At 41.4% G+C, this 14686-nt stretch overlaps 1 protein-coding gene across 1 annotated transcript in view; it reads left to right on the forward strand.

Moving 5' to 3' along the window:
* KLHDC10 (kelch domain containing 10) overlaps positions 1 to 7421 on the forward strand; it is a 50333-nt gene extending 42912 nt beyond the window's left edge. Inside the window, exons 6-10 of the mRNA XM_011357228.2 lie at positions 2330 to 2414; positions 3233 to 3299; positions 3847 to 3894; positions 5726 to 5865; positions 6439 to 7421. Coding sequence (XP_011355530.1) covers positions 2330 to 2414; positions 3233 to 3299; positions 3847 to 3894; positions 5726 to 5865; positions 6439 to 6648 — 550 coding nt within the window. The 3' untranslated portion in view covers positions 6649 to 7421. The remainder of the gene's footprint in view (positions 1 to 2329; positions 2415 to 3232; positions 3300 to 3846; positions 3895 to 5725; positions 5866 to 6438) is intronic.
* Positions 7422 to 14686: the final 7265 nt, after the last annotated feature.

A 14686-nucleotide genomic window follows, 5' to 3' on the forward strand; every position in this document is an offset into this window, starting at 1 on the left:
TGGCTGCTTTCTCAACTAGCTGGCATCAGTACTGACCGCTTCTAAGTTATGTGTAGAGGTACATGCTGGATAATTCTATATGCCACCACAAGATACATGTAAACTCTAAGAAATGACCATAACACTAGCCTCACTTACTCTAAAGAAGAGTCTGGTAGAAAACATCAAGTTTTGGGGACTGCGAACTCCACATCTTACCCGAGGGATTCCAGTGGCTTATTTTCATGTCTGCTCCTTCTTCCTGAGAGCATTTTTCTTCAGACTGCTTAGAAGAGAAGGAGCTTTCAGTGGGAATGCCCATGTCCATGATCTATAAATTCCTTCCTTGGCCAGGACCCCTACAGACCCAAACCCCTTGCCTATCTAGTTAGAGCTTGCTTTCCAGTTGAGCAAAGGTTTACTTTTCTAAAAACAGTTTCCGTGTTCTCTAAAATCTTTAGTCCTTTAAGGGTGTGTGTGGTGTTTTAGAAGGTTAAAAAAAAAAACTAGAAAATTTCATAAAACCTGATTTTGGGGTATCTAATGAGTTTATGGTCTTTAATCAAGTGTTAATGAGTCAGTCTTGTTCACCTTTCTTCATTATCCAGGCCATGGCTATCATCAATGGCTCCCTTTATGTCTTTGGAGGGACAACTGGCTATATCTACAGCACAGACCTGCACAAATTAGACCTTAATACCAGAGAGTGGACACAACTGAAACCAAACAACTTGTCCTGTGATCTACCGGAAGAGAGGTGAGGTTTTAGGAGTAAAGCATGTTTATTCTTTCTTACTACGATTTGACTTTTTTCATTGGTGATATGGTTTAAAGAAAACTCTTTGGCCCAGTTAAAATAGTTGACTGCCTGTTAGATTCCAGTTCATCATCATCATCGTAATAAGGGAATGATTTTTCCCTCTGAACTACAGAGTTTTTTTCATGTTATTCTTCTCATACTTTAGTTATCCTATAATAGGAAGATAGTAACACTTTGAAGAGAAAACCAATGGTAACAGTCGTTAACAAAATTTCATATTACAGGCAAAACAATTACTTTCTAGTTATTTTTTTATTTCCCTTTTTAACTTGCATATTAGGACTCTTTGCCTCATTTGCTCACAGCTGCATCTCCAGTACAGGGCTCAGTGCCTTGTCCGTAGTGGTCCTCAGTGAATGTTGATTGGGTAGATGGATGAATGGACTGATGGAAGGAAAGAGGGAGGGAGGGAGCATGGTGAGTGAGTCCTTCCTTATAAATGCTCTATTAAATAACCAAATATCATGATTCTCTGTAGTTGTCTTTTAGTAGCAGTTCTAGATCTTTCCTAATAGCAGTTCTCTCTTCTTAGAATTAAATTCACTGGAAAACTTAAAGACATCTTTTGTTCTCTAGTTTAAAAGCAAAAGTAGTAAATAGTTTCTTATTCATTCTGTTTAGACTATCCAGTATCTCTTCGTTGCCTTTAAACAAAATGGCATATAAGTGCTAAGGAAGAATTTATCTTTATTATGATATGTTAGTTGGCTGACTATTGCAGAGCTACCGTGAGGGGACTAGGGAGATGGACTGTTACTGGAATAATTTTGATGTAATTTATTTTATCAGCACCAGGGCCTTCAGGGAAGGGAGGAAATAGATTAAGTTTTCAAAGCATTTTCACATGGTTGCCTTCTTTGAATCATTTTATGGACATGTTATAAATTGTTCCAGCTTGTAGCTAGACTGCTTGGATAAAAGTTCTGGTAGGCGTTTTACATTGTATTCACAGTTCTATGCAGCATAATTTTTCTGATACCTTTGTATCTGTTAAATAAGTATCTTAATTTGACCGCCCACAGTCTAGGGTTTCTAATTAAATGTAGGCAGATCACTTTTTAAATCTCTATTAACTTCTCCCCTTATAACAGAGTTATCACAAAAAGATTATAGCAAATGTAGAAAATACAAATAAGCAAAATGAGGAAAATAAACAAAATCTAAACTCAGTAATAACCAGGGTTAAAATTTCGGATATAACCTTATGGTCATTTTTTTTCACATGTTTGTGAAACTGTACATTTTTAATGGGGCTGTAGCCCATCTGCTTTTATAGAACAGTTTTTTCTTTCAGTTAATGACATGAAGCCACGTTCTCAATATATTAATCTTTCTTTGTGCCTACATTCTTACTGGTTGCATATAATCCATTTAATGTATATTCTGTAATTTAACCAATTCACTATTATTAAACACTTAGGTTATTTTTGATAATTTATTATAATAATGATGCAATAAAAAGCCTTGTGGCTAAATCTTAGGTAGATGATGTTTCACTTAATTATAAACATATTTTATTGTGTATTTCAGATACAGACATGAAATTGCACATGATGGGCAGAGGATTTACATCTTAGGAGGTGGTACTTCCTGGACAGCTTATTCTTTAAACAAGGTATATTTTAAAAAGAGAGAGAGAGAATAGAGACAAGCAAGATAATTCTGTTACTGTACGGACTTTAATTTTTGAAAAGGTTTTTCATCCACATCCATTGTATGTTAAATGCTCTGTATAATATAAGGCTGAACTCTGTGCCCCCGGTACACTCTCCAGTTGACAGCTGTATTGTCACACACCGAAAATACTTTATAAGAATTATCCCCTTTCTCTGGATGAGGAAAGTGACTAAAAGGAAGCTATAGTAGCTTGAATGGAGAAACTAATTCGAATTGGAACAAGGATTCTCAAAATGTCTCGTCCCTCTCATCAGGACAGGCATTTTTAGAGCTACACATCACTAACTTCAGGAAGCTGGGCTCAGAGGGGCCCTTATTCATCCACCCCTGTGGCATCTCCACGTGCACAGTCTGGGGGAAGCTAGAGGGGGCTGCGCAGCTCCTGGTCTGCTCTGGAACCTCAGTGGGCTTTTCAAGTTTTGTCAAAACTGTATGCCCATGTTCTCTGACCAACACTTGCTTTTTTCTGTTATAAAGGTGAGACATGTTCATTGTAGACAATGTGGAAGTTGCAGAATCCCAACTTTTTTCATTTTTCTCTGTGATTTTTAAATATTGAGATCATGTATATGCTTAATTTTCAACTGCTTCATTTAATGTTTTGTCTTATATTAGAATTAGCAAGGATCGCAGAAAAGCAAAGGAAAAAAAGACTTTAAAACAAAGAATATATATTTGTACAGGCTGTTGTTAAAAATATAGTTTTCTGGCCAGCTAACATTATTTGTGTGTATCTCATTTTCTTCTCTCTCCAAGATCCATGCATACAACCTTGAAACAAATGCATGGGAGGAAATTGCAACAAAACCCCACGAAAAAATAGGTAAATTTATATCGATTTGTTTATCTTTAACAAATATATTTTATATTTGTTTTGGAAGGGAAAAATTAATTTTATTGAGTTATATAACAAGTAAAATATCTTTTGAACTGGTATTAGAAACTACTTTTATTCCTTAGCCCAATTATTATTGTTCCTCAGCAACTGAGCAGAGACTATTAATGGGAATTGCTTAATTCCGTGGAAGTGGGGAAATATGGGGGGGGGGGGGGGGTGGTAAAAAGTAGGCACTGAAATCAAGATCTGCCTTTTTCCTAGTGGGGCTTGGGAAAGTCAACAGTAACCCCTGCCCTGCCCACCCCACTTTGTTTCTATGCCGCCTTAACATGGTACCATTATGATATGGCTTCTGCTGGCTTTTTGCTAGTGCAAAATAAGGGAGGATTGGAAGGACTATTCAGTGTTTGCTTAATGCAACAAAGGGACTGTTTTAAGTGAGTTACTCATAGTATGTCTTTGCTATGTCACTTTAATGTTATTTTCAGTCTGTCTGTGAATAATGAAATTTCTGTGTTTATGTGTTTGGCAGGTTTTCCTGCAGCCCGAAGATGTCACAGCTGTGTTCAAATAAAAAATGGTAAGGATTCTGAATAACTTTCTCGCTTCATTTTTGGAAGTTACATGCTGAGGATGTCTTATTTCTTAATAATAGCTCTTTAAAAGAGACATAACTTTGGGAAGAGTTTATTTCTAGGAGTTTAAACTTAGAAGGAAATTCATGAGGTTATGCTTCTTCCAGCAGTTTCCATAAAGTAAACTGGTATGGTGTTTGGGTACCCTTGGTTAGGAGAGAACTCGAAAATCAGCGATAAACAAGCTTTCCTTGTACCACCTGATCTTTCAGCACCCCACCTCCACAGATGTTTGTGGTTATGGTGGCGAACACTGATAATCTTGACATATAATAGAGACCTCAGTGGACATTGTACTGTGACCACTAAAATTGTACTAACTCCTTCAGCGTGTTATTTTATAGTTTATTCTGTTCTCTGTCTGATACCAAATGGAGCTCTTAGCTCTTTGTTTGACCATATTACAACAAAGGCACTTGTATGGCTTCAGAAAGCAGCTGCAGCTACTTTATCTAAGTGTGATAAATGGCTCCTCTTTGGGTAACTTTTGTGTCTTTTAATTTACAGTTTATTTTATAGTTTGATAGAGTACCTTAAATCTTTTTCCGGGAGGAAGTTGTGTGTAAATGAGTTTGATAGCCTGTATCCTTTCAGCAGCTCAGTTCAGATTTTACTAGGATTATGCTGCCGCTTCTAGTACAGAGGTTCTTTTTATTATGCTTCTACTTTTTGGATAAGATTTATAGATAGTGGCATTCATTGTTCAGCTTTGCCTCTCTAAGAATAGAGCAGTACTTTTTTTGAATCCTAGCCAAAAAGCTTTCCAGTGTATTTTATGATTTAATTAAGTATTGACTTGAACTTGATCTAGACCTGAATTAAGACCTCTATCTAGTCATTCGATTCTTTGAGGCCAGGCACCATACTAATGGAATTTAGCCTTAGTTCTGGGCATTTAGTTTGAAGATCCACATAGCCTTTGTTGCAAGTTTTCTAATTACTTATAACTAATTGATGAAAAAAACAAAAACAAAAACAACAACAACAAAAACCTTTGATTTTGGAAAGGTTTTATTCCTGACAAAAATAGCCATACAGATCAAATGGGGCTTCAAGTTGTCCTCTTTGGGCTGAAGAAAGCTTAGAAGAGTGTCTTTCGTGCCCCCAGGCTGAACGTTGCAGCGAATGTTTCTCCTCAGGTGATATGTCTACATGGAGAACATTTGTCTCTGTGGGCAGATAAATGTCTGTGCTTTCCAGGACATTATTTAAAAGACGAGTTTGTAAACTGGTGGCCTGCAGATGTGTTTTGTTGAGCTCATATGTGTGTTAAAAATTTCTGAATTAGTGGCTAACATTTAAAAATCAAAATGTTTCATTTTTAAAGAAATCCAGATTTCCACCCTCTCTTTAAAAATCGCAAGATCTGGCAGTTGCTGACCTTAAGTCCTGAGTGGCATCGATCGGCCAGGGCTGCATGGCCGTCTCCCCCTTCTCGGCCCATGCACTGCTGCGTATTCCCTGGACCGCCCATTTGTTTCTTTTCCCTGGACCTTCTCAATCATTCACTCTCTGTGCCTGGCAACTATAGGGGTTTGAATTTGAGAACTTGGACGTAAAGCCTCTCTAGAGGCTTGTGTTCTTACTCCTAGCTAATAGTGTCCAAACTCTACTGTGGGATAAGATGGCAGCAAGAGAGGCCCACCCAGCTGAAGTCGTCTGTGGCATGGGGAAATGACTGGTCCCAGGTCAGCTAGCCATGTGGTCTCCTACGACACGTGCTGTAGCTGTGGCTCATTTCCTTCATGTGATCTTGACTTTCTTTTCTTTTGATAGATGTGTTTATTTGTGGGGGCTACAATGGAGAAGTGATCCTGGGAGATATCTGGAAGTTGAATCTGCAGACTTTTCAGTGGGTAAAGCTCCCGGCTACCATGCCAGAGCCCGTTTATTTTCACTGTGCAGCTGTTACACCAGTAAGTTCTTATTTTTCTATCTTCCTTATGCAGTTGCAGATGATAAAGGAGATCTTTTTAGAGACATTAGCAAGAAAAAATCATTCTGAAATTAGCAAACCTTGCATTATGAATGTGTTTTTAAAACTTTCTTCCAAAGCTAGTTCTTGTGAAGAGAACAGAAAAAACATCATATACAACTTTATAAGCATAAATGGAAAAGAAATGCTGCGCATGGCATTCAGGCCCGAACGGCAATGCCAGGGGGCTTTCCTGGGGTGGCAGAACAGTTCTACCCCATGATGCTACATCATTGAAGATCCTGCTAGTTTTCGGAGTGCAAAGACCTTGATTTTTCATGTCTGTATTCCTAGTTTGGGGCACAATGGATACTTAGTTTAATAGTGTAATGTTTGTTAAGTTGTTGAAATAAGAAAACATTTCTAGTTATTTAAACCAGTCTTGATCCAGGTGCTGTGTTGGGATTGGTGAGAAGTTTTGTCTCGCCTCATCTCAGTTCAGCATACTGTGGATTTTTTTTGCCGAATCTTCAGCCATTTGAATTTATCCTCTTTGACTGCCATTTGTCCATAGGCTGGTTGCATGTACATTCACGGAGGAGTGGTGAACATCCACGAAAACAAACGGACTGGGTCACTGTTTAAGATCTGGCTGGTGGTACCTAGCCTGCTGGAACTGGCGTGGGAGAAGCTGCTTGCGGCCTTCCCTAACCTAGCCAACCTCTCCCGAACACAGCTTCTGCACCTTGGACTCACACAGGGACTCATCGAGCGCTTGAAATGAGGATTTCTAGACTGTTCATTGATACTGGAAATGTTAATTTAAAGAGACTCCTTTATTTATGGGCAGTGTAGAATGTGCCACAGAGAGGATTGGTTACCCTGCTCACGGCCTTATTCAGAAAATACATCAGATGCCTTTCTGTACTCTGGTTTTAAGTTTATGGAATCTCACTTTCCCTTGTGCTTCTTTTTCTGCTTCTCTCCCACCCGCCCCACCCCACCCCACACACATGCTCACATACTCCCTCTTCCTCGATGGAGTTGAGGGAAAGTCTGAAAGCACTCTAATGTCATGGATCAAGATAAAGAATTTTTTGAAAGAACTCAACATATGACCATGTCAGCCAGTGCTCTATAAATTACAGCAACACCATCCATGGAAACAAAAACCAAATTAGAAACAAAAGTTTCAGTCCCACACCAACAAGACGTTTGGGGATAGGACAAGAAGGCTAACCTTGAGAACCCTGCAGGTTATATGTAAAGCTAGACGTTTAACTTAACTGTGTTCAAAGACACACCTAATCGAGTCACTGGATCTAATGGCAGCAGTGATTGACGTCTTGCTGCATAGATACACAAACCTGATTTTTGACTTTAGTCAAAAAAGTTAAGCAGCTCAGCAACTCTTAATTAAATTAGCGATTTCTGTTCTCATCCTTATGGTGCCAGCAGTGGTTAGAATTGGCTTGTCAAAAGACGTATGTGCGTGTCGTAGTTGTGCTATTTATTGTTGCTTTTAGAAATTATGACACCAAGAACGTTTCAAATCAAGAAACTTTTGGTGGTCAGAGTCCTTCGTTCTGAGCAGTTTTGAAATTCTCCCATGCCTGTTAGTGGTTTCAAGTATCTCTTTGACTTCTTACTTCTTCATGGGGACTGTAGACCCTAAGTACATGGCACAGATGCCATGGGACTTAAACGTAAGCCCCTGAGAGGCCCGAGAGGAGCAGGGCGGGGAGGGCTTCTGCTCTGGGCCGTGTGTGAGCTGTGCCTGTCACGTTGACCGTTTCCTTTCAGAGCTCGTGTTTTTTCTAACTCTGGGCCACACACCTGCCATTTTCTTAGGTGACGGGTTTTATCTCTAGAAAGCCAATTGGCCCTTGATTTTTCTCTTAGCTTATTGCCTCCTTCTCTTTCTGCTTCAGTGTGCATGGTGCTGTAACTGCGTACTAAATGGATAAAAGGTCTTGGGGGAAAAGTCACAGGTCCTCCTTCCTGAAGAACTAAGTACCATTTTAAAAATTAGCATGAGGAAGGAACGAAACTGAGGATCATTCTGGCGTGAAATTTTAGTTCTGGTTTGTTTCGTGTTGTTTTTTAATTCTAAAAGAGAAATACCTAAATTGTCACTTGCTTTGCCTTCAGGCTGCTAGAGTAGGTCAGCAAGTCTCTGAGACCTGAGCATTTGGAAGGCCTTAGCTGTACAGAAGGTGCTAAAGGCATCCAAGAGGACACAATGCTGATTGTCCCATTGGTCCCCTCACAACAGGCAACTCTGATGGGAGGTTTAGGACACATTTTTCCTTTAAGTGCCTCTTTTTCACTTAGCTTTTAAAGTTACTCTCCTTTTTCTCATGTGGGGATTTAAAATCACTTTTGAGTTATGCTAAAAAAAATTGCCATCCAGTGCTTAGTTCTGGGAAGAGAAAACTGTGGCCTCTAGACTCGGACCCCCCAACTTCCAGGCCTCATCATAACATCCCATCCATGTCGGGCTCAGTTCGCGGAGCTATATTCAGTAAGGTCTTAGAATAACCACTCATCCGTGAGTCTGGGTCTTTGCGGGGAGAGTGAGGGGTTTGGAGGAGAAGAGGAAAAGGAGCAGCTCCTCTCGAGGTCCCACCCCATCTGGCCATGACTGGTCCACCTGGCATTTACTATTCACTACCCACCGCCAGGCTTGCTCCGGTGAGGACCTCTCTCCAGAGCAAGTCAGCATGAGCAGCCCTGTTAGTTCGAAACAAAGCTTTGCTGCGTGATTCCAGCCTGGTCTCTGGATTACTGGGGGAAGTATACCCAGAATTGAACAAGTCATGCTGTCGAGGGTGGCAAAGGGATTTTCATTATGGACTTACACAGGGACCAAAGACTGAATGCTCAGCCTCCATGCTTCTCCTTCCATGGTTCTTGGGATATAAGCAGGTCTCTAGCTCTGTGTCACAAGAGAGCTGGTTCAATCTGCACTCACTAGCATCCTTTTTAAAGCCTTCTGAGGGTGATCATCTTTGAGGTAGACTTTGGAGGCCTGACATCCAAGACCTTGTGTGTGACGTTTTCATACGCAAGTCAGAAGTGTCTTCTTTTAATCTAACACTAGTGAAGATGATGTAGTGTGACCAGCTGTGAGTGCTTAGAACTACACATTATGCGCATGTTCTGGATGCCAAATGAGACTGTATGTATGATGACTTAAATGTAGATGACTAGGATTTTTCGTAAGGGGTCACCAGGCATTTTAGTATCTAACCAGCTTTTAAAGTTATTCTTGAACTTTAACTGAATTCCTGACACTGTTACTTGATTTAGGAAAGTTTATGCCTGCTGCTTCTCTGCCTCTTTGAGGTACTCCCAGCCATCTTACTGCAGTCCTGTAAATTTAAGTGCAATATATAGAAACACATATGGATATATACAGATTTATATATAGGGTGTGACTATAAAGCAGGGAGACTACTTTTTTGTATCTGTCTTGGGGAAGCCGGCTCATTACTTTAGAGACAGACTATATCAAGAATTTGAGATGTGACCGGCTGAATTAAGCCAACTCTTGGTAGAGCTGGATTTTCAAGTCCGTGTTTTCTTGCTCCATTTCTTGTTCCTTGGGTTTCTTAGAGTTGAGACTTTCCCGTCATCTTCGTACGATCTCATGTCCGCATATCTTTCTACATTTCTTTGCCCAGGAACAAGGAAGTCTATCTGTGAGAGTTTCCTAAATGGAGAATTAAAACCTAATATTTAATACTATCAGTTCTCCCATGTATATACTAATTTATCTGTGAATGTCATACTTTATTAAATAAAGAAAATCATGCTTTCTTCATTTAATAAAGTGTTTTCCACATCCTGGAAAATCTATAAACCAATATAGAATAGATTGAAATTTTAACTGTAATTCAGGGGCCAAGCTGAACCTTTTTCCACTGGCAGAATCTTCTTTTTTCAGGGCCCTAGTGACATGATGTAAAAACTTGCTCTAAACTCTTCATGTCTATTACATAGCTAGATTTTAAAAATATAATAATGAACATTAACATTTCTAAGAAGAAGGTATATTAACAGTGACCTTTGGTTACCCAGAATAGCAAGAGTAAAACACAGATAATTGAAATCCATAGATAATCAGTGTTTCAATTTTCTGTCAAACAACTGATTCATATTTAGTTCTTCCTCCCTACCCCTTTCCCACAAGCACCTCCTTTTTAATGGAGTGAGGCTAATGAGCAATTAGAAATGATAAAGGAAGCTAGAAACCAGCGACGTATAAGCAGCCCGGTTAGCTGTAACTGGTCAACCTGCTGACAGCTGTTGAATGCTCACATTAGGACCCAGGGGTGGTAATCTTGAGTTTAGATGTTACTCTTCACTCCTCTGCTTTGGCGTAATTTCCTGCCCTGAGTTCTAGGCTGTCTGTCCTCTAACCACCAAAGAACTCTTAGCACCTGTGGGAAGGAAAAGCAGAGTAGGATGCAGAGGGAAGCCCATCATTTGAACACATTTCTCTGGCTCTTGACAGATACTTGCTGTTCTTGCAGGAGCCTCATTTTTTCCTTTGGAGATGCCTTTTCCAGCCATATAGCTTGGCAAGTAGGAAAAGTTGAATTATCCTCTACGACTACATTGGTCTTAATTCTGTAAAACCATTTTGTTTTTAGGTGGTCTTACAGATGTTTAGAAAGTGGCACAGGTCACAGAATTGCCTACCTGCCAGCACTCTGATGTAGCACAAAAAGCCATTTTCCTTATTCTTCATCGTTCTGGCATTGAGCTCCAGGATGGATGGGGGCTTATGGTCTCATGATCATAAGCTCCCAAAACTAGTCACCACTAGCTTGAATTGCTTTGTTCCCAAATACCCTGGGACTCCGGGAGTGTTGGCAAGGCCGGAGGGAGGCTCCCTGGAATCCCTAACCTCCCCTTGTGTCGTGCATCACCGTGGGATCTTGCCCGGAAGTGGTATTCCCGCTCTGCGGTCTTTAGATTTGGCGGAAAGCGACCTCCTCCCCTGTCCGGTGTTTTGAAGAGAGGTTCTTAGTTGTGCTTCAAAAATGGTGCCATCTTTTTAGTCTATTTTTCATGTTTTTTTTTTTTTTTTCCACTTTTTAGAAGATTTTTAAAGGCCCTGCTTAGTCAGTGTACAGGGTGAGTCAGAGGCAGTTTCACCAAGCTTAGTAATTGCTGTTGTACTAGTTGCACATTTAAACTACAAAGGAGGCATCAGAAACACACCGGTGGGCTTTCTCTAACGCCATTTCCTGTACATAGTCTGAGCAGGGACAGCGCCAGGCCTCTCCCTGTAAAGGCCCCTGCCGATGAGGATTTTACTGGAGGAACCTCGGCAAGAAAGGGAAACCTCTCCCACGCGTAGTCTCTGAGGGCGGGCCTGGACTCCGCGCAGGGTGTGCAAAGGCCACACACGATGCTTGCCTTACTATAAAGCTATCGCCACAGTCCTGTTAAGTAGTGTGGAAGTCCTTTTGCAGTCTGGTGTGCATGCCGTGTGATCAGGACAGCTTTTCCACCTTACCTGGTTTCCTACAAGCAGGTAGGAAATATAGTGAATTTACCCTAAAATGTCCAATCTGTATTTATGTACCTTGTCAGTGTTTTGTTGTTGGTTTTCTAAAACAATCCGATCAATAAATCTTATCCAGATCTATTTGGTTCAAGGCCACCTTGATTGTCTGATGGTAATTTGTGTGTATGTGAGCACCTATATGACCTAACCGTCAGTCCCACCACCCAGCAGGGTCGACTCTTCTCTGTACCTAATCTGTGGGTCATCCACCATCCACTCCTTCTCTCGGCTTGCCGTCTGGAACTCCGGGACACACACAATAGCCACCTCAGCAGAACGCTGCTCACTCCAGGACGTCAGCAAAGGCGTGACTGTGGTGCAGGCCACACTCCCCTTTACTGCCCCGTCTCACGTATTCCCCAGACTACCACTAGACGAGTTTCTCTGAATGTGTCAGCGCTTTTCTGAAGGGTTGGAGGAGCTACAGGGAATTCAGAGGGAAAATGTGAACCTTTTCATACAGAGTAACGACTCTCATGATTCAAGGGAAAAGCCCCAGGAGGAGCCGAGCCCTTCTCAGGGGCCCTCTGGGGATAAAGCCACAGCTCCTAGTTCTGGCCTTGGTTTTCCAGATGCTTCCTTCTCCGAAACCTCTGCTTTGTGTCACTTCACCCTCTAGGAGAATCCCTTCTCCCAGCAGTACCTTTTCTCAGTCTCTAAAGTCTGTAATAGGTGGGGACATTCCAGTCTGGTCATTTTTAAGGTCTCCTGTCCAGAAATGCACACGTGCACTCTTATTTTTAAGTGTTTCCATTAACAAACTATTGGATCAAATACATCTTCCCAGGACAAATCATCTTAGATATTATAAGATAAATCTACAAGGAGGAAAAGATACAATTCCTATTTAATTTATAAGGCTTCTCAGCCCCACTAACAGTTAATACATTTATGATGCAGAGTGGTTTTATTTCCTTTGGTTTATTTCTCTTACTTCTTCTAAAGTATACTCTCCTCAGACATACCAGGAAAAGGGAATGGACCCTACACCTTTAAGACTTTGGACCAGCCAGAGCTTTGTTTTTGATTTGGGTCTTACGGCCTATCTTAGCTGGGGGGAGGGGTTTCAGTGCTTTAGTAGATTTGGGTGGTTTTGTTCTTCCAGTTCATGTATGAGACGCATTTGTCCAAATGCTAATGCTAAGCTATTACAACAGTAGAACCACGTTCTCTTCCAGTTATTCTTCTGTGGTCATTGTTTGAAGGGAGAGGACATTGATAAAACCACCCAGTTTCCATACTACCTTCAGAGCAAGGCCCAGGTTCCAGACAAGCGCTACGCCAGAGAGTTTTCTGCAGTAACGGAAATGTTCTGTAATTTCGCTGTCTAATATGTGGTAGCCACTGGCTCCTGAGCCCAGGCCCGCCTGTGACCCAACTGGTTTCCAAACCATGAGGCATCAGCCACGCTTCTTAAAAATACAGATTCCTGGGCCCAAATCCCAAAGATCCTATTTCAGTAGGTGAGTTATTTAACAAACTCCTCAGTTTATTCCAATTTAGCTGGTTTGCAGCATATGGGAATCCAAGCCCTGCATCTAAGCTAACTGCCTGGTGCTGGCCGAGATCACCTAGAGACCTCACTACCTTAGTTGTCATTGTCACACTTAATTGCCCAGCAGGGAAATAGAGCAGAGGCCCTAATGAATGAACGCTCCCCAATCCTTGTTCTGTCAGTACTCAGTGTGAAGATGGCAGACTAGCCAGCCACATTTACCTCCCTCTTGGAGAACCACTAATAGTAAAATGTCCGCAGTGGTCTTTTCCCTACAGTGGGGCTAATAATAGTAACCAGTCTCTTGAAATTATTGTGTGGCTTAAATGAGTAGATACGTGTAAAGTGCTTGGAACGATGTCTGGCATGTCGTAAGCGTTATTGGATATTTATTATTATTGCCCTCTACAGTGGATGGAACAAGAAATAAAGAATTTACTTGAAATCACAGAGTTAACCAATAAAGAATTTAAATATAAGAAGATGAGGCAGGGGAGGTAGATCGACGTGAGCTAAATCCTCATCTTCCGTAGCAGGCCGGTAATACATAGAATGTCTCGAATTGAAGCACTCATCAGGAAAGCGTATTAATTAGAGATGTAAAGGAAGGTATCCAAAAAAACACTCGCCTCAATAGCTAACAGTAGTGACACAGGCAGGGAGATGAGACTGTTGTGTTTTTTTAAGTATGTTCCTTGGTTTTTTTTGTTTTTGCCCCCTTTTCTTCCTTTATAAAGCATACCCCCCCTTATGGCTCTTTCAGTTTAGCTCCTCTTCAGGATACTGTACATCTGGGTCCCTTCTGAACAAGTCAGGTTGTAAATGATTGGGTGATTCAAAGGGTGGAGCTGGAGGATTAGATTCGAATTTTTTAAGTTCTTCATTGATTCAGCTGTAGCCTGACTGGGATTTGGGAATCTGCGATTTAAAAGCCAATATTGGAAGCTAATAGAGGGAAAAGTAGAGGGAGAGAGGGAATTTTTTAAAAATACACAATCTCTCAAGGTTTAAGTGTGGTTTTATCCTGTCACCCAGAGCCTGTTCCTCACTATCCAGTCCGTTCATAAAATCAAGCAAGAAAATTATTCTAGGGCAGACTTTTATTTTATAAACTCCACTGCGAGGCGAGAGGGTATAGAGGGTTTTTTAGTGACATACAAAGCACACCCCACAAATCTAACCATCCCGCATAGGCCTTGGACCTGGCCTCAAAGTCACAAATGCAGAAGTGAGACACTTTTCTCAGATTCTCAAGTACAAAGTGGTCCAAGGGCCTCTTCAGCAGTCAGCTCAACAGGAAGGCCTCAGCAGCTCACGTAGGAAGGGAGGTGCCAAGCCCTGCTCACTCAGGGATGGCAGTCACCCGCCAGGCCCACGCCAGGGCTGGGGAGAAGGACAGAGATGGGTGGGGGCTCTGGCCACTTACTATTTCAGGAGCTCTACAGCAGTATTGCAAATGGCACTTGTGAAAAGTAGAGGGAGCAACTGTCATTCAGTCTGTGTCACCTTAGAAAGACGGATCAGTTCATCCTTCTTGAACCTTCTACCTAAAACTGCCTGGCTCTTGGAAACGAGGTGGCTGTACCCGTGACTCTCCAAGGGTGTTTTCAAAATCTCCCGCATCCACTCTAAGGGAACTAACTTGCCCTGCCAACTGCAAAGGAATACATCTAGGCATCTGGGGTCTTATTTATTTCCTAAGCCTCACCCTGGAGGAAAAGATAGCGTGCGAACGGAAACAGCCAG

Source organism: Pteropus vampyrus, unplaced genomic scaffold (assembly GCF_000151845.1).
Source record: "Pteropus vampyrus isolate Shadow unplaced genomic scaffold, Pvam_2.0 Scaffold33, whole genome shotgun sequence".
NCBI lineage: Eukaryota > Metazoa > Chordata > Mammalia > Chiroptera > Pteropodidae > Pteropus > Pteropus vampyrus.